Source organism: Callorhinus ursinus, unplaced genomic scaffold, assembly GCF_003265705.2.
Source record: "Callorhinus ursinus isolate GAN/ISIS: 27379988/994484 unplaced genomic scaffold, GSC_fseal_2.0 scaffold25, whole genome shotgun sequence".
In the NCBI taxonomy this organism is placed as follows: domain Eukaryota; kingdom Metazoa; phylum Chordata; class Mammalia; order Carnivora; family Otariidae; genus Callorhinus; species Callorhinus ursinus.
The window spans coordinates 24,437,639-24,459,096 of NW_027397087.1; the positions used below are offsets into that span (position 1 = coordinate 24,437,639).

Sequence of the window (21,458 nt, forward strand, 5' to 3'; positions counted from 1 at the left end):
AGATGTGTAACATATACGTGCTACGTAAGAAGACCTCTTCTGGAAAGTCTCCTTTCCCCTGACTTGTATATAAACAGTATATTCAGCCTGATTTAAAATAAACCTTCAAAATAACCTTAAACCACCAACTGCCTGCTATTAACCTTAAACCACCAAATGCCTGCTATCTATCTGGCAATATGCTAAAGGTCATAGGAAATACAAAATACCCCGCACATGGTAAGTACTCAATAAATATTTGTTGAATGATTTTACTGAATAAATGTGGTGTGAGACACTACTATTTTTAGATGGAAGGAATGAACTGCTCATTTCCATGTATGTAACGAGCTTAACTGCAGCACTGTGTAAGCCATAAAATAGAGATAACATATGACCTAAATAGAACACAAATAATTAAATAAGATAATGGATATAAAAAGTTCTCTGTAAACCGTAAAGCACTACATAAGAGATATTAAAGAAAGTTTTATGGAGGAGATATAGCTAAATCTGGCTTTTGAGGTACACAGGCTTCATATGACAAAAAACTGGTATTAAATTAGCGAAACATTAAGGGCAAGGGCAAATAGAAAAAGGAATATACATGGTGTGATCACAGAAGACTGAAGAGACTGAGGTTAGAGGAAATTTCTAAGAATTACAGCACTAGCAAACATAAACATTGAGAAAAATTTCCCCAAATTTCTCAAGTAACGGGTATCTTCAAGCTAATAAAACAGTATTACAACCAGACGGCACAGGTACTAAGTGCCAGGATCTATGATCAATCCTAACATCAATCCAGCAGGTAGGAATTACAATGTTCATTTTACAGACATAGAAACTAACAGAATCTGCCCAAAGTCATAATATTATAGGTAACTAATAGAAGCACAATTTGAACCAAATTCTATGTAGTATAACAGAGGCTAACACTTAAAGGCCAAATATTTAAAATCCAAGTAAGCCTGAAAATTGGCTTGAGTGAAGGGACTGTTTTGAATGCATTTTTCTCATAGCTTTGATTTTGAAACCACGTAAATATTATAAATTATAAAATCAGATTAAATTTTCTCGCTATTTTGAATTATATACTCACAAGAAGTTACAGATTCAAATTTTTTAAAAGCAATACTTTAATTATTGAAAATAAAATAAAACACGTCAACCTAAATCTGTATGAGCTGGGGTGATATAACCATATAGAGCAGAACTAGTCTAATATGCAGTAACTGTTCATTCCTAGAAGGGTACATCTTTAGGACAGATATAATGGGGAAAAAAATCTTAAATTATTTTCAGTAATCTTTTTGATAGTGGTGTTGGGATTAAGTTTCTAAGACTGTTGTAGGCATACTGTAAGACAAAGAAAATGATTAACTTAGAAGTATCCCTATGACCTCAAAATCTATTTAACTTAAAAGCAAAAACAAACCAAAAAACCACACACATTCACTAGCACTGTACATTGAAAGAAAAGACCTAGAAAGCATGAAAACCCAGTAGCAATGAACACCCCTACCACCAAGACCAGGTTCTTGAAAACCACTTACCACCAAAAGGAAACAATGGCTAATTAAGGTCTAGAGAAGAAAAAGGAACATCATTACATACCAGAAAGCAATCAAAGACTACCAGGATCATGTTGAAAGGAAGAGGCTCTCACCAGCTACAGATGGGGCAATTTGAACATTGAACAATGATAACTACAATGGACTTAAATACATTAAATATATTTAAACCCATGAATTCAAAATGAAACTAAGGGAGGAAAAATAAAAAACTCATTAGTCACTGTTAAAGATAGTAATGAACTGGCTCCTCATTCCAAAAATTGGTAAATAAAAGGAAAAGCATCAGAAATAAATACATATGCTGGCTTTCCTTTGTAAATGGTACCACTGAGTAACCAAATAGTAGGAGATATTTCTACTTCTAGGACCATTCCAGCTAATAAATAAGGAAGAAATGACAGAATTAGAGTATCACTACTTTGATCCAAGGGGTATGGATCAATGATTGGTACCATCATCGAGAAGATATAACCAGAAATTAGGTGCAGCCAAATGGAAGAACACACCACTATCTATGAAGTAGTTGGGTGTGTTGGGGTGGGGTTGGGGCTGGGGTGCCCTGAATTGGACAGCAAGCCTCTAGATCCCATAGCCAACTTACCAATTTACAGAGAATACAGTAAACAGAGAATCATGTTGAATGACTCCACAGAAATGTAATCAGCAATATCTAGACTCTGGAAACCCTACAAGCAGGGATTGGCAAACTATGCTAGATGCCTCTTTTTGTAAATATTTTTACTGAAACAGCCATATCCATTTATTTACCCACTGTCTATGGATGCTTTTACACAACAATGGCAGAGCTGAATAGTTATAACATAGATCGTATGGCCCACAACAGCTAAAATATTTTCTACCTAGTCCCATTAAGAAAAACTCTACCAACCACCTTTGCTCTACAGAATACACAACTCAATTTCTTCAGCAAATAAAATAGTGGAGGGGAAACCTTTAAGAGACCTAATAAACATTTCAATCAACCAGAACGGGAACATATTTGTACAAAACCTGTAAAAACAAAAAGCAAAACAAAAACAAAACAAAAACTATACACAATTGAACATTTGAATACTAATTGTATCTTTAATGATAATAAAAACACGATGAAACATAGATACATTTATATATGTCGCTAGATGTTCCACTGTACATTACTTAGAAGGAGAAAAAAGGTCATTTTACTTAAAGAAAACTTCTCTGAAGATGTAACCTCCCTATCTTTTGATACAATAAGGCAATACTTGCCCCTTGATGAGAAATAACTGTTCTTTCATTATCAGGATAGAAGGGGAGCAAGGCCCTCTCCAGGCCATATTGTGAAAATTAGAAAAAGGCATCCATTCCTTAAGATACTTTACTTCCATCTGTTAAATTTTTATAAAAAATATATAGTTTATTATGTGAATGGGGCCCCTTAGATACGATTGATGCCTTTACACAACTTACAACCTGCACAACTTCAGGAGTGGCCCTTAGTGGAAATGAACAAGCTAGCTGCTAAAGAATATGACGAGCTCAACTCTACCTTTTTGCAAATTAGTAATGTAAAAAAGGTACCCCGCCCAATTTGAAAGTTAATTTTCCTCAACTAATCTTTATCACTCAGAAAGGAACTTATTTATAGCTAGTACAGGGAACAAATCTACAGACTTTCTTTCGCAGTCCTAACATTTCCTTCCTGAATATTCTAAATTATCAGACCCATTTCTCCCAGAAATCCAGTTTCTCCCCCACTGTGATAAATGCAGAAAGCCAAGATACAACCTCCCCAGCATGTGTGGCTCACCATCATTTCAAAGGCAAGAGAGCTGCAGGAGAGAAGGTGTGTGTGACCAGAGGCAATCCGCTAAGCAGTGCATAAATATGAGCCCCACTACGTACTCTTCCGGCAAACATTAACTAAGGAAATAAAAGACCTGAGCACTATTTTTTTTCTAAATCTGGGAAACAGAGGAAAGTCCTATCTCTACTTCAAAGCATACCATTTAAAGAAGGTACATGAACAAGGCTTCTTGAATATAGGTATGGAAAAAAACAAAACAAAAAACAAAGGATAAAAAAGAAAACATTGTAGCAACTGAGTTATATAAATGTGTTTCTAGCCCCTGTAAACCACGCTTTAAAGTGTACATTATATAAATCATATATACCAAAAAAACACAACACGCAATAGAAGAGCACTCATTTTCTACACACATACACACACACAAACACACACCTGAGTAAATCTCTAGAACAGAGATTTTTATCATTTTTACACTATGCCCATCCTAGGTGTGTTAAATTAGCAAAATCTTAAATAAAGCTTCGGAAAGGATATCAGTACTTCTAAATGATTTACTTCTTAACAAAGTGACAGGAAAAAAAAATTCAAGGAGAGTGTAGACTTCTCAAAAGACTGGTAACCAGAGTTTTGTTTTGTTTTTTTTTAACAGAAAGGATGGACTATTTTTATTTTTCTTCTGAAAAGGGTAGGAACCTTGTAATAATTCAATTACCCTTGTGGCAACAGAAATTTCAGCTGCCAATTTTAAGTATCTCGTATATACCACATAAATAATTCAGTATTAAGTTTAAGGCAGTTTTATGAATTAGAGGATTTTGAAGTCAAAATAAGATTCCTTTTCCAAGCCCTTCCACCCACAATATCATATTCATAGGACTAAATATAAACTTACTTGGGCTGTTAGAAAGGTATCATCTTCACCTTCTTGAGCTTCAATTTCCTAAGTAAAAGGGTATACAATAGCTTTGCTTTACAAAATATCTGGGTAACATGAGAATGCTTTTATGCTCTAATTATCACTTGCCTTGTGTTCTGTACAGTGTCTATGATACCATGGGTACTAAGTCAATGCTTAATAATGCAGACTATATTTTTTATGCCAACATAAAAGTAGTCACATTGATAGAGAATTAGAAAAATCTCTTGAGCCCTTCATTTATTAAGCTAGGTAGAATGGAAGTATTCTAAGCATGATCATTAACTGTACTGACTCCCTCCCTAATCCACTGGTTTTCTTAAGACATACTAACATATTTCAAAGCAGGACAAATGGTCTCTTTCAGTCAAAGAAAGTCTCTTTTAAATTATAGGTGTTTAAATTAAACTTTCCTAAGTAATTCCCCACCCTTGATAATAACCAAAGAAATACAAGTTAATCTTTTAGATCTACTAAAGTAGCAACAGATAAAAAGTTACCATCCAGTACTGTTGGCAAGATCAGAGTGAACTGATACACTCATCCAGTGTGGAACAGAAAACAACTTCAACATAAATGTCCCAAATCAAAGGAGCTGCTATTCAGTCTATTAAGTTACAGTATAACACACGCATTATGAAGTTATCATGATAGGTTATATGAAAACATCATATAGAACAAACAGCAACTAAAGGCATGATAACTATTCTGTACAAATATATACAAATGTGGAAGATCATAAGCCAAAATTTAAAAGCTAGTAGGATTCCAGGTGACTTATAAATAAATTCAAAAATATATTTTCTGAAAATTCTGAGACTTCCACATTGAATTAGAAAAAACTTTTTATTATTTATTACTTAATTTATCTGTTCACATTTTTAAAAAACTGTCTAAAGACCTGACTTTCGATGTCCTCTTTTTCTATATCTTCTATTGCTTCTGCCTCTATTAATTCATGAGTTCTCTTGTTCTCTTCTGCAGAAAGTAACTCCTTGGAATGTACATTTTCTTCTTCATTTTCACCAAATTCTTCAGAGTCCTTTAGTTCGTCATTTCCATCTTGTTCGTGTGCCTCTTGACTCTCCAATTCACAGTCCTTTTAATGGTAAGAAAATTTGGTACAACTAGAGGCAAAGTAGTATAGGCTATCCATCAAACGTTTTTTGGTAATTTACATGTCTACATGTTTTAAATTTTACCATATTTTGACATTATTCCCAAAGTCAAAGTTCAATCATTTGTCCCTACATATTAACTGTGTCTTTAAAAATAGAGGGAGTCAAATCCCAAAGTCATTGAACCATGCATCTAAGTTCCCAATTCTCTCACAGAGATAAGCACTAACTAGATTGCTACTAGAGATGCTCTCAAGTTCCAGTTATTTAATATTTACCAAGTTACATCCCAGGAGCTGTCCTAGAAGATAAGGCTTCACAGAAATGACTTGATTTCTCCATGTGCCACTGTTTAACTTCAAAGACTCTGCAAGTCTTACATATTATAACAAAGTTTATTTCTAATTAATAATAAGGCACCCAAACTGGTACATTCTGTTCTTGAAAAAAACGCAAATGATTAAACGTATTTGTTTTAAAATCTATCACTGTGCCACAATCCCAGTTAGGCAGGGGAACACAGGTTGGGACTGTCTCGGTGAAGGAATTCTGTTTGCCCTTCAAAGTTTATGGACACACAGTACTTCCGTAGAAACAAAGAAAAGCAGCAATCTAGTTAGTTTCCTCTTTAACTGCAAAGAAAGGGCTGAAAGCAATGAACACTCTTCCCCCTTCCCTATTCTACAGTAAATATAACAGATTTAAGAAAAGCCTTCTGGGTTAAAAGGGGAAAAGGGTAGGGGCATGACTATTAATCATTCAGAGCTGAACTACACATAGGAAAGAGAAATTTCTGGGGAGGCGAGGCAAAGAAAAGGAACAGGATTGTATGGGAAGGTGGAGTGCTTGGGAGCAGGGCATCTCTGGGACAGTAGGTTTAACCAACTCATACACGTATGAGTAAGGGAACACTGGAGGTTGAAAATGGAGTAGGGGACTGTATAACAGTGTATAACTGTATTAACAGTCCCTACTTTTTGCATTTACTAATCCAAAAAAAAAAGCAGCCAAGGGAAATCACCGAGGGAACTGTATCTACTCTGAAGTGCCAACTGTGACCATTCTCCTCACCTATAAATGAAAGCAATTACTATACTATTCATGTCTAGGCAATAGGTGATATTCATTCACCACTACTGTATAAATTCAGAATTACCAAGTCTGAGAGAGAAGTATATTCACTTATTTTCTATCAAATACATCACATATGCCAGTACCTCCCCAAAGTGAAAAAGGAAGTAGAAAGAAGAAACTGAAGATTTATTTAAATCAGATTTTTTTTTAAAAAGCTCTTTTGTTCTTCTAGACATTATGAACAGGCTCATTTAATAATCACACAAAGGTATCCTTTGCAGCACATACAAGAGACAGTACTATTATGCTAAATAGAAGTATATATCGCCTCCTAACATTTCAAATGAATGTAAGTATGAAGAGCTAAAAGTTAGACATTTGAAAATTAAAATGTTTTTACTAAGTCATAATGTTTTTCCAGCTTATGGATAATTTTTGCTTAATCATACACTCACTAGTGAAGACACCGGGAGAAAATAAGAGCGAAGGAATAAACCTAAAAGAAGATGTATCACAAGGATAACAGAATAGAGAGACTGGAGAGTTCTGAAAGGCTCAAACAAAAGCTGATTACAGGCATGCAATCATCAATTTTAATGGCTCCCTGGGCAAGGATTTCAGGGTTAAATCCTCAACCACACATTTCTCTCTCTGTGCGTATGTAACCTCAAAGTGCAACCTGTGAAGTGTGGGACATGTGGTACACTCTGTGGTCTGTGTGTGCATGTAACGTGGGGAGGGTAGAGAGCTAAGCAGTAGGAGAGATGGCCAGGTGAATGGACATGAGCTGACTTCATGGTAGGGCACACAGACATCCAGAGATGTTATGACCACATGGACTAACTGTACACAGAAAACAGAATATATGGGGTATAAATGTACATAATGTAGGAAGAACTGTGCTCATTAAATAATTCCTGCAAATGCCACACTACTTGAGACCTAATGATCAGTAAGGAGGAGATCGCATCAGTTAAAAAAAAAAAAACAAAAAAAAACCTGTGATTAAAAATAACTTATAGAACTGCCACAACTGCAGTTAAAACTGTACACGTTATTTTTCTGGCTGGTCAGTTTTGAAATACATTCATTTTTAGCCAAAAAAGATCTGGCTTAAATTTATCTTTAAAGGGCAAAACAATTTCTTAATTTGCTCTTTACTAAGTAGCAACACACCAGCAATCTTCTCTCTCCATTTTAAGGACTACATTAATCTAAGTTCTGTATATTTTATAAAAAAGCTAAATGCAATAGGCAGATGAAAAATAAACTATCAATACCCTCATTGCAGTACCTTGTCTAGGAACTAACATATCATTTGTCTTGCAGCTGTTCCTCTGGCCCCTACGTCTGATTTTTACTTCAAGGCCTGGACAAATATTATTTTTAGCTCTATGTCTCATTTAACTAAAGACAAAGTCATTTATTATATTTCTCAACTATGATGAGATTGACAATACTACATTAAGTCTCTATCTTTATTTTACCTTCATACTTCAGGATCTATTATTCAAGTAAAATGCATGAATTCATCATGCAAAATAAACGTCTTAACCTGAGTAATTAACACTTTACCTTGACAAAAGCATCATCTTCCACAGAAGCATCTCCACTCAACTCATCTGCTTCCTGTTTTTTACCTGCGAAAGAAGGAAAATGGGCTAACAACCAATATTTTATTACTTTAAGAGCAAAAAACATTCAGAAGAGTTTACCCCACGGTATTGATCGCTCTCTACTCCCAAATCATCTGACAAAACTAATGCAAACTGCTTTGTAAACTACCTGCTCATAGCTGTCCCAAACAAAAACCTTTTTTAAGGACATCATGCTGCTTCACTAAAATAAACTGCACAAGTAATCTTAATACGAACCCAAAACTGACTTGATATATATAATACATTTTTCTTTATGCCACTCAAAATTCTCCTCTTCAATTCTCTCAGAAGTAGCAGCACCTTTCAATGGTGTTCTGAATCTATCACCAGATGTCTGATAGCTAAGTTCAAGACTCGTGTCCCCCACAAAGCTATCCCTAAGCACTACTCTTCAACAAGCTTTCTCTGAAATAAAATTCTCATGCTTTAATCTACACCTTACCAAAAAAAAAAAATCTATACCTTACAGTCCATCAGTTGATTATATATTGCCCTGTATTCTCAAATACATCTTGCTTCACCATTTAGAAAAGAAAATTCCTTTAGTACAAGTGACTGCTTTTATGCTTATTTTGGTACTTCTCCAAAGGCCTAAATATAAATGGTGCTGGACACTTAAAATGACTGATTTAACTGATTTAAGGCAAGGAGAAATTACTTCAGACTGAGAACTGTTAATAGCCTCCAGACTACAGGCCTCCCCCACCCAACTCGCATCTTCAAACTTTAAAAATCAGTAGTTGGGACTTTAAAAATGCTTTCCACAGTTAAAGAAATATGTATTTTCCACAGAGCCAATGCTAAAAGTTTATGTTTTCAGGCCACGTCACAGAAACCTACTAAATAAACCATGCATCAGAAATGCTGTAAAAAACACAGCTGCTGAAACTTTAATATGTATTTTTTTTAATTCATTTTGAAATGTGAATGGATGTTCTCTCCTGAGGCCAACTAATCATCAACTTTTCTCTTTGTCTAAAACAGGGACTGCCATATACCTATCTCAAGCTTCTGTGACTCACGGTAGAGTTTAGGTTTAAGGTGGCTGTAAAAAAAAAAAAGTCAGCGTAGCTTCCTTTCCCTAGTCTCAACAGCCTCTATCTTCCATGTACTCCTAATTCGAAACCCTTTCCTTGAAGGCGCGATAAAAAGGCAACAAGATTCTGATCCTTCCAGGTATGTGAAAAACAAGATCAAGAGTAAGAGTGGAGATTTTTTTTTTTAACCCACTGAGGTAAAAGAGGGCTTGTCCCTGTTTCTTAAGGGCTTATGTGAATCAAAAGAGAAAGTGTGGAGCCTGTGTGGTATTCGTTTCCCATATGGAATGTTGGTGTGTGTATTTTAAGGAAAACAGAAATTAGAAGTTACTACAGGGACAACTAGCAAAGTCTGCTGGTCAGAAAGCGTTTATTGCTATATTAAAAAAAAAAAATGAAGATGTTCCTTCCCTGAAAACAGTATCAGATGAAAAAGAGCTCACTAAATTCTTCCATCATATTTAGAGGAAGTTCCATGGTATAAAACCTTTAAGATGCTTCTTTTTGGGAGAAATAAGCTTTTTAAAAATATAAGAGCCCCAAAACACACCACTAAGTAATCTATAGAGTAGAGCTTTGGGGGGAACTCCTTCAGAACATTTGCAAATAGTATTTACTCCTTACAGTTACAAACTGCCTTACAATTTGCAAAGCATTTTAAAAAAAAAAAGTTCAACTGATTTTCCCAAGCACCCTATGGTACTTGGGGCAGGTAATCACAATCTTAGGAAAGAGAAAATGAGCCTGAGAGGTTAAGTAGCTTGCCCAAAGCGAGTAAATGGCACTGTCAGAACTGGAAGCCAAGGCTTTTCCAGTCCTAAGTTCTTTCCACTACATCCTACTATGACCTACTTAAAAGACATTATCCTAGTAAGGCGTGGTTCATTAACTCAGTTTAAAGATACTATCTTTGAAATGGCAGCCTTCAGCACAATGACAAACTACATGTTTTGCAGACTCCGCGGTGAATTTCACTTGCTTTAGTTTACCTAAAGGAAAACCAAACTGCACCACGGCAACAAAAACAACACTGGCAGTCACAATCACTGCTTAAGTGGCTTCCATGGTCCAGGCACTAGGATAAATGTTTTATATACAGTAATGTATTTATTTAGTTTATCCTCCTAACTACTCTGAAACTATTATCCCCAGTCTATAAAAAAGGAAACTGTTGCTCAAAAACTAATCAGATTACAAGCTAGTAAAGGCAGTGCTTCAACTTATTTATTTTTATTCTTTAAAGATTTTATTTATTTGTCAGAGAGAGCATGAGCACACAAGCAGAGGTAGTAGCAGCAGAGGGAGAGGGAGAAGCAGGCTTCCCGCTGAGCAGGGAGCCCGACTCCGGGACTCCATCCCAGGACCCTGGGATCATGACCTGAGCCGAAGGCAGATGCTTCACCGACTGAGCCACCCAGGCAGCCACCCAGGCATCCCAGCAGTGTTTCAATTTAAACCCAGGCCTATGCCTACCTCTCAAAACCCACAAAGCCATTAGATCTGTGAGTGGCTAGAATGTGCCAGTTGTTAATGCTATCTCTTTCAATGTAAACAGAGGCTCCAAAAGTCACATCTATAAAATGTTTACAGGTAAGCCTTCAAGATTATGTAACCTGCCCCATGACAAACAGGCCACAAGAGGCAGAAGTGCACAAAAAGGTGCAACTTTACTATGCCTTACTGTTATAAACAGCTGTATCACACGAAAGCCCTGGACATTTAATGTATCAGCTTGTAAACATAAAAACCAGGAGGACAAGATTTTCAAACATACAGTGATGAAACTGCAGTAATAATTTGATAGGTACATAGTCTTTAAGAAAACTGAAATTTTACCCTCTTCGGAAACTGATCTTTAAATTTTGAGAGTATAAGAAAATTCTAGTTGGTGTCTCAGGAATGAGCTGACACCATATTTTATTCTGCATATTTAGAATGAAGTCATGAACAAACTTTATAAAGACGTCTTTGATCATTCCAAAAAACAAACAAAAAAACCCTGAAATTTTACACTCTAGCTTTTGACTGCTTTCATAATCTGTAACTTTGGGCTTACTCTACACCTGTTGAATTAGAACCTATGTTGTAATTTCTTCTTTTATGAAAAAAGTATCATCCTTCCCCCATATAAAACATAACTCACGTTTTAAAAAGTTCTGATGACCATCATCTAGCCCAGAACCTAGTACAGCGTTATATAATGAGCAGAGAGATTTCCTGACGATAATGGAGTAAGTCCCTAGGTTGGATATAACAAGGTCTGGATTTCTATTCAGCCCTCAATGGGACAAGCAGAGGTGACATGCCAGCCAAACTAGCACCATGTGCAGCCCCATCCTCTCAGTAAAGTCTGTAAACTCCCAACGTCAATGATGCTAGAGTACCTCCATGGATTCCTAACGTATGTCACAAATGAGAAATAACTTAAAAGAAAAACCAAATCCCCCTTAAACTCCAACAAACACCACCAACCACCTTTGGCTCTTTTTTGTACAGTCAGTAACCATTTCTATTTCCAGCTCCCATTTAAGCCTGTGCTATCAAAACTCCTATAGCAAACTAATCAACTAATCTTCAGTCCTTCAAGGACTCAGGCATGTGCCACAGAAATGTGAATTGGTGCAAAGGAAAGTGGTACAACCAGGATGAGGGCGCTAACTTAAAAGTTTAATGTAACCAGGGGCGCCTGGGTGGCTCAGTTGGTTAAGCAACTGCCTTCAGCTCCGGTCACGGTCCCAGGGTCCTGGGATCGAGCCCCGCATTGGGCTCCCTGCTCGGCGGGAAGCCTGCTTCTCCCTCTCCCACTCCCCCCGCTTGTGTTCCCTCTCTCTCTGTCTCTCTCTGTCAATTAAATAAATAAAATCTTTAAAAAAAAAAAAAAGTTTAATGTAACCGAAGCTTTTTTTTTTTTTAATTTTTAAGCAACATCTACATACGACATGGGGCTCGAACCCACAACACTGAGATCAAGAGTCGCACGTTCCACCAACTGAACCAGCCAGTCACCCCTGAAGCCCAATTTTAATGCTTTGAGAAACAAAACTAGAAAATAAACTGAGCAGTAAAGATAGTCTGAATAACAAAATACAAATGGAAGCAAAACTAACTTATCACATTTTAAATTATCACAGTAGTAACACATGGCTATTTTTGAAATTACATAACTCCACATAAAAATACTGCAATACTCTTTGCGTGATTTTAGGGTCTAAAGTAAAATGGCAAAGCAAAAATGTATACACCTAAGGAAGATGATGCTAGAAACACTTCCTTATTTATGCAACATAAATGTGTACAGGTCCACAAGTATTTAATTTTTAGAATTAAAGATAATTCAGAATTTTCAGATTTTAGAAGAGTATGACAGTATATACACCACTTATTAATCTAAATTTCCCAGTGGCTTCTGGAACAGGGTCTCTCAATCACAGAAGTATTTGTGCAATGAAACATGCATATTCATGCCAAATGAGATAAATCAAGACTATAAATAAATCAAGACCATAAATAGCTTCACTTTTGCCAACAAACTTAAGACAAAATTTTCAACTTTCAGAACTTTTGTATTTCAGAATTATGAATAAAGGATGCTAGGTCATAAACTGGTTTTCTCCTCCAAAGGCAAAAGGTCCTTCTAAGGATTTGCAATTTTCCTTTTCAAGTTCAGAAATACATCCAAAACAAAAACAAAACAAAAAACTCCACTCAAAAAGTAGATTTAAAGTAATTTTGCCCAAAAACTTTGTGACTTGATTAACTCTTTCCCATAAACGTTTACAAAGCTATAAAATGTAGAAAATGTTTAGTCATAAAATTGCTGTTTGACAATACATTATATGTTAAAAAAAAAAAAAAGAAGACAGTAGGAAGGGAAAAATGAAGGGGAAATCGGAGGGGGAGACGAACCATGAGAGACTATGGATTCTGAGAAACAAACTGAGGGTTCTAGAGGGGAGGGGGTGGGGGGATGGGTTAGCCTGGTGATGGGTATTAAAGAGGGCATGTATTGAATGGAGCACTGGGTGTTATACACAAACAATGAATTATGGAACACTACATCAAAAACTAATGATGTAATGTATGGTGACATAATAAAATTAAATTTAAAAAATAGTAATAACAAAAAAAATTGCTGTTTGAGAAGGGGGGCGGGGGAGAGATTCAGAATATAAGCCAAATTGAACATGAATGTTTCCAGCAACAACCTCTCCCCAATTGCATGCAGTATCTTAAAATAATCAGACTATGCTTTGTGTTGTCTGCATACAACTGCATGTGGTTTTAGCATCTCTTCTATTAAACTGATGTTTTACTACTGAAATCTTTCTAAATGACCTTGTATGTTGTCTTAAACATTGCAATCATCCAATAGATCATTTTATTATTTTTTAAAATCTACTGCAGATAATTCACACTCATTATAGTAAATCTAGAAAATACCAACAGTATATATTTTTTTATTTTTTAAAGATTTTATTTATTTGACAGAGAGAGATACAGAGAGAGAGGGAACACAAGCAGAGGGAGTGGGAGAGGGAGAAGCAGGCTCCCCACTGAGCAGGGAGCCCGATGCGGGGCTCGATCCCAGGGCCCTGGGATCATGACCTGAGCTGAAGGCAGACACCTTTTTTTTATTTTAAGATTTTATTTATTTATTCATGAGAGAGAGAGAGAAGCAGAGGGAGAAGCAGGCTCCCAAGGAGCAGGGAGCCCGATGCGGGACTCAATCCAAGGACTGTGGGATCACGCCCTGAGCCGAAGGCAGACGCTTAACCATCTGAGCCACCCAGGTGCCCTGAAGGCAAACGCTTAACGACTGAGCCACCCAGGCACCCCCCAAAAGTATATTTCAAAAAATCTGTTAACTTTGTTGTCTAAAGATAACCAAACCCAACAAAGACACACACACACAAAATACATGCACACGTGTACACACAAGATTTTAATTTAAAAGGCAGCAAAACTGTAACTCAGTTTTTAACAGGTTATTCTTCTATTCCATCAACAGAAAGAAAATACTACCAGCTGACCCTAAGCCTCATTGTCAGAATCAAATAAAGCAATGTGAAAGTTTTTTGGAAAATGTGAAGTATACGAAACAATTTGCAAACTAACAGGCAGAAAGAAATGAATGAAAATGATGCCAAGCTTCAAGCTCTAGTCTAGAGCTGTCAGTGGTTCTTAACTCTACCTGCGTGAGAATCACCTGGGGAACTGTTAGAAAATAATGAAGCCTGTGCCCCCAACAGAGCAGCCAAAACCAAACCTCTGGGGAGACAGGAGCCTGGTACCTGTATTTTTAAGAACTCAAGTGACTCTACCATAGAGAATCACTAGGATGACTGAGCATAAATAACTAAGAGGCTAGAATGAAAAGAAAGTACAAGGAAGATTATTGTTTTCAGCTTCTCCAGACTAGAGAAAATTTCAATTCTATCTGCCTTTAACAAAACACCATGTATGATGTGAACCTTGTTTTAGTTGTTGAAAAGGGAAAAAAAAATCCATAAACATAAATCTCCTGTGAGTACATGCACATGTACATATACAACTTAGATCAACAAATAACACGTGATAGATTCAGGGTGATGGAATTACAGGCAATTTTCACCTTTTAGTGCCTTTCTGGATTATGAATTTTTTTAATGAACGTATTTCCCTTTTATAATCTGGAAACAACATTGTAAAGCCATCATGCAAACTACTATTCCAGGGTACCAGATCTGCTATGTAAGACCAATTCAGGCTGTGGAGTTCAGAATGTGAGTAGTTAACTCCTAGAACTGCAGAACCTTGAGGCCCTTTTATATGACATATATGTGAGAACTATAGCATAGTTGATTAATTAACCAGTAAATTCCACTCTTATACCCTAAACCATTTTTCACCCTCTTCATTAAAGTCATTTCTGATGCCACCAACTAATATTTCTTTTTCCCCTAATTCCTGGACAATTCATACCTTATTTTACATGAGTTTGTGGAAGAGGTAATAGTCTGAAGCCCTCTGCTCCTAATTCAGAGAGCCTAGAAGAGGACTAACTTGGGAGAAGCGCACTGTCTTAAAGTACTAGAAAATTTTCCCTACCCTGACACACACCACATTTGACACAATAAAACAGCTGAAAAAAGTATGAGTGCTTTGATGATAAATATACTCCACCAGATAAACTGCAGAAAACAAGCTTCAGGTTTTAATAGCAGAGGTGAAAGGTCTGATTTGGTGATGTGAAAATGAGGCTGGATAATATTCCAGCAAAAGTTATGAGGATTTCCAACCCAGCAACAAAGTGGTAAGGAATAAAAGGATGTTGCAATGATTCACGTGTTCCGTGTTCTAAGAGTAAGGATGCTTTACACATCGGTGCCTAAGGAGGAGCCACAAGTGCCACTGAGAAAGGTACTCTAGAAGATAAGACTATTAATCTCTGATATACGAGCTTCCAACAAAGAAATAGGCAATTAAAATAAGCACCAAAAGATGTATTTTTAAAAGCAGTTAAGAAAGCCATCATATGGCCCTCAGGATTCATTCAACAAATATTTTCTGAGTACCTAATACGTGCCTAGCACTGTGCTAAGCATTACAGAGACTAATGTAAACAAAAGACTATGTCCTTACCCTCACAAACTTTCTAGCCTAGTGGGTATCCAAAAATATTTATGACAATTCTGTCCCCAGAGCTCTTCTCAATGCCACAATTCTGATTAGTTTCCTTAACACCCAAACATACTGCAGTTAAAAAAAAAAAAAAGGCAAGAATTAAAGTCCACTAAAATAATGTATTATTATGTTAAATGCATTTTATGTGGTTTACTATATCCTTATCAGACACAAATTTTAGGAAGCTTTATACAGTAAATATACAATTAATTACATTGTCAGAGGTATTTTCCACATAAAATTAGGCGTTAGATATTTGGATAAACCTATAACCCCAAATTATACTTGTTCCTACAGGAGGAAAAAAATCAGATTTCATGTAGTGGTTTGACCCTTACTAAGCTTGCATGTATTGCACATTTCAACATCATTAAGTACTGCGTTACATGTAATTCCGAATACTATACTGATTAACCACATAAAATAACTTTTGCTGAAGTTTACAGGTGACTCTAAAGGTTGAAAATCAAAAGAATATGATATGCCATCATCAGGTAAAGCAAAAGAAATCTTAAATCTATAATCTCTAAAACAAGTTAATGAGGAGTTAGCTCTACCTGTTTAACTGCTTTCTTAACACACACCCAAAACAGTAAATCTTCCCGGTATAGCTTTCTTCTGTGTTACTTATTAAAAAGTTCACAGCAAAGAAAGTTGTAAAAAGACTCAGAAGAGACAACCAATATAAGCTACAAAGTGTTTCACCATATTAACCGCATGCAAACAGATTTTATAAACAATATTAGAACTATAACACTATCAACATTATAAGCACAAATTTGTTTTAAAAATATTCTAAAATATAGTTAAGAATACAGATCCCTTTTCCTCTACTCTAAACACAAATACTGTAACATAAATTTTTTAAAGAAATAGTGACCCTGCATTTATAAGAGAATAAGCTTAATATTTCACCTAAGTAATTTATCCAGACCCATTAAGCTTCTCTCTTGCTTTCTTAACATCACGTAACTTTTACCTGATACCTTAAGATTACCATAAGAATTATTTATCTTCCTGACAAGCTATTATATGCCCTATCTTGCTGATGTCAACATGACTACCTCTAAGTAATCCCTTTCTTTGTTTTCCTTTTCTAATAATCTGTCCTAAAGAATATTTATACTGACTGAGCACCTATGAGTTTTACAGTTCCTTCCTTATACATCCATTTTAGTTGAACAGAAAGCATTTTTCTTCTGACTCCCGACCATATATAATCATTAAATTTCAGAACTAAGCGTCCTACAGATGATCTAGTAAAAATTCCAATTTTACAAAAAAAGGAAACAGACCACTGAAGGAAAGGTGGTATGACCAAGATGAAGTTATTTTCAAGGTCGATACTGTTGAGTAAAATAAGATTTGGAATGTAGTAATTCAGCAATTACACAAAAAAACTGACATCACATTAAAATAATATTTAATTTCTTGAATCCTTGATTTTAAAATTTATTGTTATTTTTAAATTTCCATATTCAAATTTCATTTTTACTATTTTTATAATTTTTATTTTTTAACATTATTTTTAAACTTAATTTAAAATAATCTTACGTATAAGCATCTTTAATTGCATGTTAATTCAAACCAGGTTCTCAGTTTGGGATTTACAGCATGTTCTTTGTAATTCATAGAATTTTCAGAACAATGATAAATGGAATTTCAGGAGACAAGAGCTATTTATCGTGCATGTCCTAGAAGGAGTCTCATGAAGTACTCAATAGTAGTCTGCTACCGACAAATGATTAAATGTTACAACTTCTAACTAAAGACCACAAGACACCTTAGTATCAGTGTTATGGAAAAATTAAAGTTCAAGTATCCTAATAATCCATATAAAAGAAAAAAATTAAAAAACTGATTATATATATACACACACATTATATATAAAGAAAAGAACAACTTCTTAAAATTTTATGTTGCTGAAATTATTTCTAAGGGTAAGACAAATGAAGTTCCTAATAACTGAAAAAGAGACAGAAATTAAAAATAGGTGAGAGTGACTGTATCAGATGAGGTTTACTTTCAATGCTAAAATCGATAATCAGCTTGAATAATCTGGAACTATGATTAATACACAGCATCTGTTAAACTATCTCAATGTGCTAAATAAATGACATGAATCAAAATCACTAGAAGAAATGGTTAATTTCTGATATATTTATTTCCAAAATTTCTATGCTTCATTTTGAAATAGCCTCTGGTTTGTCAGCATAGGCTTCTCAGCACAAGCTTCTCTCAACACAGGGAAATGTATCTCAAAGTGATACACTGAGTCAGAGTTACATTAAAAGACACAGATCTTCAAGGTAACTTTGTTTTTCCTCCAAACTCCATTTCCACCTCTGTCATTCCCATCCTACCCAGGAAATACTCCTTAGCCCTGTTCAATTTCCTTTGGCACAAAAGGCGGACTCTTGCAAACCTCTGAAGACTCAAATGGTGAAATGGCATCAAGATCTGCCTGGTCCTAATACCTACAGATTGCTTAGGATCAAATGTTAATAAATATTCCCATCTTTTCAAGGTTAATCCATTCAATCATTTTACCTAGTTACAATCAATCTGGTCCACGGCAGACAGAGCAGTATTTGGATAATTAAAGTAGTAAGGAAAGTTAGATTTTTAAAAATTCTCCAGCTGTCCATGATACACTCTACATGGAACTTGTAAATGGGTACCAGGATCCAGATACCCACATCATGTCCACCCTCTGCCACTGTCCTTATGAGAGGGTGGGAAAAATTTATAATTATTCAAGTAAAGACTTCAATTACCAGAACATTTAAAAAAATATCTAAGTCCCATTTGTACTGTCAAAATGTTAATTTAAAACCATTTTTCCTTATTCATTAAATCACCATATCTTGGAAATATTTTTATTCTGGCCTAGTTTAAAAGTTATAAAATTAAAATCTTTAACATATCCCTATAATTTTTTTAAAGCTAAATTAATCATGGATTTTCCCTACCTTGTTAGTATGATTGGTGAGGTCTTTTTGAATTTCACTGAAAATTAGAATGTATAATAGCATAAATGGAAATTAAGTTCACCAAGTCAAACAAAATACTAAACGTTTATAAAGGTTATAAAACTTTAATATACGAGAAAAAACAGCAGGAGCCAAGGTGAAAGATTTGGAAGGAATTCCATCAATACTCTGCCAATTGTGGGGCAAGGTAGACATGTATTAAACTGTATTTTATTCTTCAGGTCTTCACTCTATGAAGGAAGAAACATTATGAAACTGTACTTTGTGATTTTTTTTGTAAGCAATAAAGAACTGGTCTCTTTCAGGTGAGCTTCAGCCAAATCTTAAGGGCTACAAGTTACCCAGAGCCTGGCAACAGTAACTTTTCTTCCTTGACCCAAGAAGGCAGAGTGCCAGAGGGAAATAGCAAAGAGTAGCACTATATAAACAGGGCAAGTGGCACAAGAGCAGAGGCAAGTTATATAACCAAAATATATTTTAAAATATGTTCATAACTCGTAACAACCTTTGCCTTTGGTTGGTTTCTTGTTTGGAGTATCAGTTGAAACAGTTAATTCAATATTATCTGGATCGCCTCCTTCCTCTTCAATAGCCTACATTAGAAAGAGAAGTTAATATGCTACACAATCTATCTAAACTTATTTTATAAAAACGAAAAAAAAATTAGCAAACCTCAAGCCTCGAGACATTAGAATTGCCAGTCATTTCATAAACCGACTTCAAAAAGAGCAATTAAACTACACGAGTGAGAGAAACTTTCACGGGGAAATATCATTAGGTATGAAAATCACATGGAGTTTTAAATTCTACCGAGTCGAGATAATTAAATATCGCATAATATCATACCGAACAAAAGTAAATATTCTCAACTGCAGAAAAGTTGCTAGCTATGAAAGTAAATAAAGAGTTTTCCTGATTTCTAGAATGCAGACTTATTTCTTCTCTACTACAATTCCAACGCTCACTCAAATAAACCAGAAAGATAATCAGGGATGAAAAAGCAGATTACTGCTCTGATGCAAAAACGGAAAACAAACCCTCTCTCTTACCCACCCCTCAACTCCCACTACCAATTCCCCCTCAAGATGGGGAGGAAACGGTTGGGCACAATTAAACGGTAACTTCGCAGAAGTCACCAAAGTAACCAGTCCCTCCGAGGCCAAGAAATGCACGCGCTCACCACCGCTAAAGACTGGGGACCGAGCGCCTCCCGGGTCTCCACGATCGCCCTTGGGAGGCCGCGCCGGCCGTGGGCAGCCCTCGCAGCCTGGCGGGGACGTCCCGTGGGAGGCAGGGGCGCGCTCGGCTGCGACGGCCAGTCCCGGGCGGCTCGCGGGCCCCTCGCAGGCCCAGCTAGGCTCGCGGGGGCGGAGGCGCCGCGGGAGGGTCCTCACCCTCCTCGCGCGCGCGGGCGCCGCCCGGGGCCTCCCCACCGCGCAGCCCCACGGGCCCTGGCTGCTGCGGGCGGCCGGGGGCTGCGGCGGAAGTGGGGGCTCCGAGGCGCGGCCTAAGCTCCCCTTCCCGGACCTCGCCGGGCCTCACCTGCTTGAGTCGGGAAACGAGCACAGTCTTCACTCCGGTGATGTCTAAGTTCCGCCGCTTCAGCTCGGACTTGAGATCGATGACCCGCAGATCAGTGATCTTTTTACCTTCCGCCTGACCCGAGGCGGCCGAAGGTGCCACAGCACCGGTAGCGGCAGCCATTTTAGAAGAGCAGCGCGCTGCCGAGGCAGCGAGTGGGCTGCAGGGCGGCGGCAGCAGCGCCAACTTCGACCCAGGCCTCGGCGGCCGCCGGCGCCGCGCAGCGCTGCGCACAATGAGCCGCTGGCCCCGCCCCCTGTCCGCCACCCCAGCGCAACCTGCAGCCGCAGCCAGCACCCGGATGACGGGCGCGCGTGCGCACTGGGGCGCGGGGGACGGCGCCCGGCGCGCTCCGCGGAGCCGGCCGTGGCCACCTGGGCGGCGCGACCCCTTGCGTGGGCTGGGAGGTCAGGCACGTCCAACCGCACCAACGTTCGCTGCGCCGCCGTTCTCCTGCTGCTTCGTTAGCCATTTCCTGGCAGTCTGGAGTCTTGAGCAACAACGGTGTCAGGCACTTCACGGCATAGATAGTTCGTGCATTGCTCAACACAAACCGAGGAGCGTGTGCGCGCCTTGAACCTCTTCCAGGGAGATATTTTATCAGTCCTGCTGAATAATCGAAAAAAATGTGGCCAATGTGCACTAGCGAACTAGGTTCTCCGAGTTCCAATCAAAAGGCCAGAAAGAAACCGTAGGGCAGTTTTAGAAAATAAAGAATATAAAGGGCTCTAAGAGTTATAAGAATATAAAGGTCTGGCCTGGGTGATAGGTCCCACTAGCTGGCTCAGGGGAAAACATACCTTCAGCCCAAAGAGGCTTAGTTTATCCCAGGGCTGTCCCCGCTCGCTGGAAAACCAGGACAACTTCCCCTCTGCGTTGGCCTCAGTTTGCCAACCCCTCCGGTGGACCTGGAGGCGCAACACGAAATTGATCGCTGAATGAGGAAGTTTCTAAGTACTTGTTACCATTTTCATACACTGTGTTCACTGTTTTGCCCCCGCAAAATTTGGGATCCCAAGAACAATCACCATCTTCTTAGGAAGGACCGGCCTGTACAAGTGAGTACCTATTCG

At 37.5% G+C, this 21,458-nt stretch overlaps 2 protein-coding genes and 1 pseudogene across 10 annotated transcripts in view; 2 read left to right on the forward strand and 1 right to left on the reverse strand.

Annotated features, from left to right (window-relative positions):
• SLTM (SAFB like transcription modulator) overlaps nt 1–20,618 on the reverse strand; it is a 42,688-nt gene extending 22,070 nt beyond the window's left edge. For 2 of the 9 annotated variants that reach the window (XM_025883661.2, XM_025883659.2), the window contains exons 1-5: nt 20,347–20,616; nt 19,310–19,397; nt 8,029–8,114; nt 5,163–5,360; nt 4,238–4,285 (exon numbers count right to left, since the gene is read on the reverse strand). In XM_025883661.2, coding sequence (XP_025739446.1) covers nt 4,238–4,285; nt 5,163–5,360; nt 8,029–8,114; nt 19,310–19,397; nt 20,347–20,508 — 582 coding nt within the window. In that variant the 5' untranslated portion in view covers nt 20,509–20,616. Of the gene's footprint in view, nt 1–4,237; nt 4,286–5,162; nt 5,361–8,028; nt 8,115–19,309; nt 19,398–20,346 lie in introns of all 9 variants that reach the window. The other 7 variants (XM_025883663.2, XM_025883660.2, XM_025883668.2 and 4 more) reach the window with 5 other exon arrangements.
• LOC112832848 (ATP synthase peripheral stalk subunit d, mitochondrial pseudogene) overlaps nt 1–21,458 on the forward strand; it is a 407,341-nt pseudogene that overhangs the window by 144,841 nt on the left and 241,042 nt on the right.
• The window catches only part of RNF111 (ring finger protein 111), a 121,891-nt gene continuing 121,728 nt past the window's right edge, over nt 21,296–21,458 (forward strand). The window contains exon 1 of the mRNA XM_073877088.1: nt 21,296–21,443. The gene's annotated coding sequence lies outside the window, so the exon portion shown is untranslated. The remainder of the gene's footprint in view (nt 21,444–21,458) is intronic.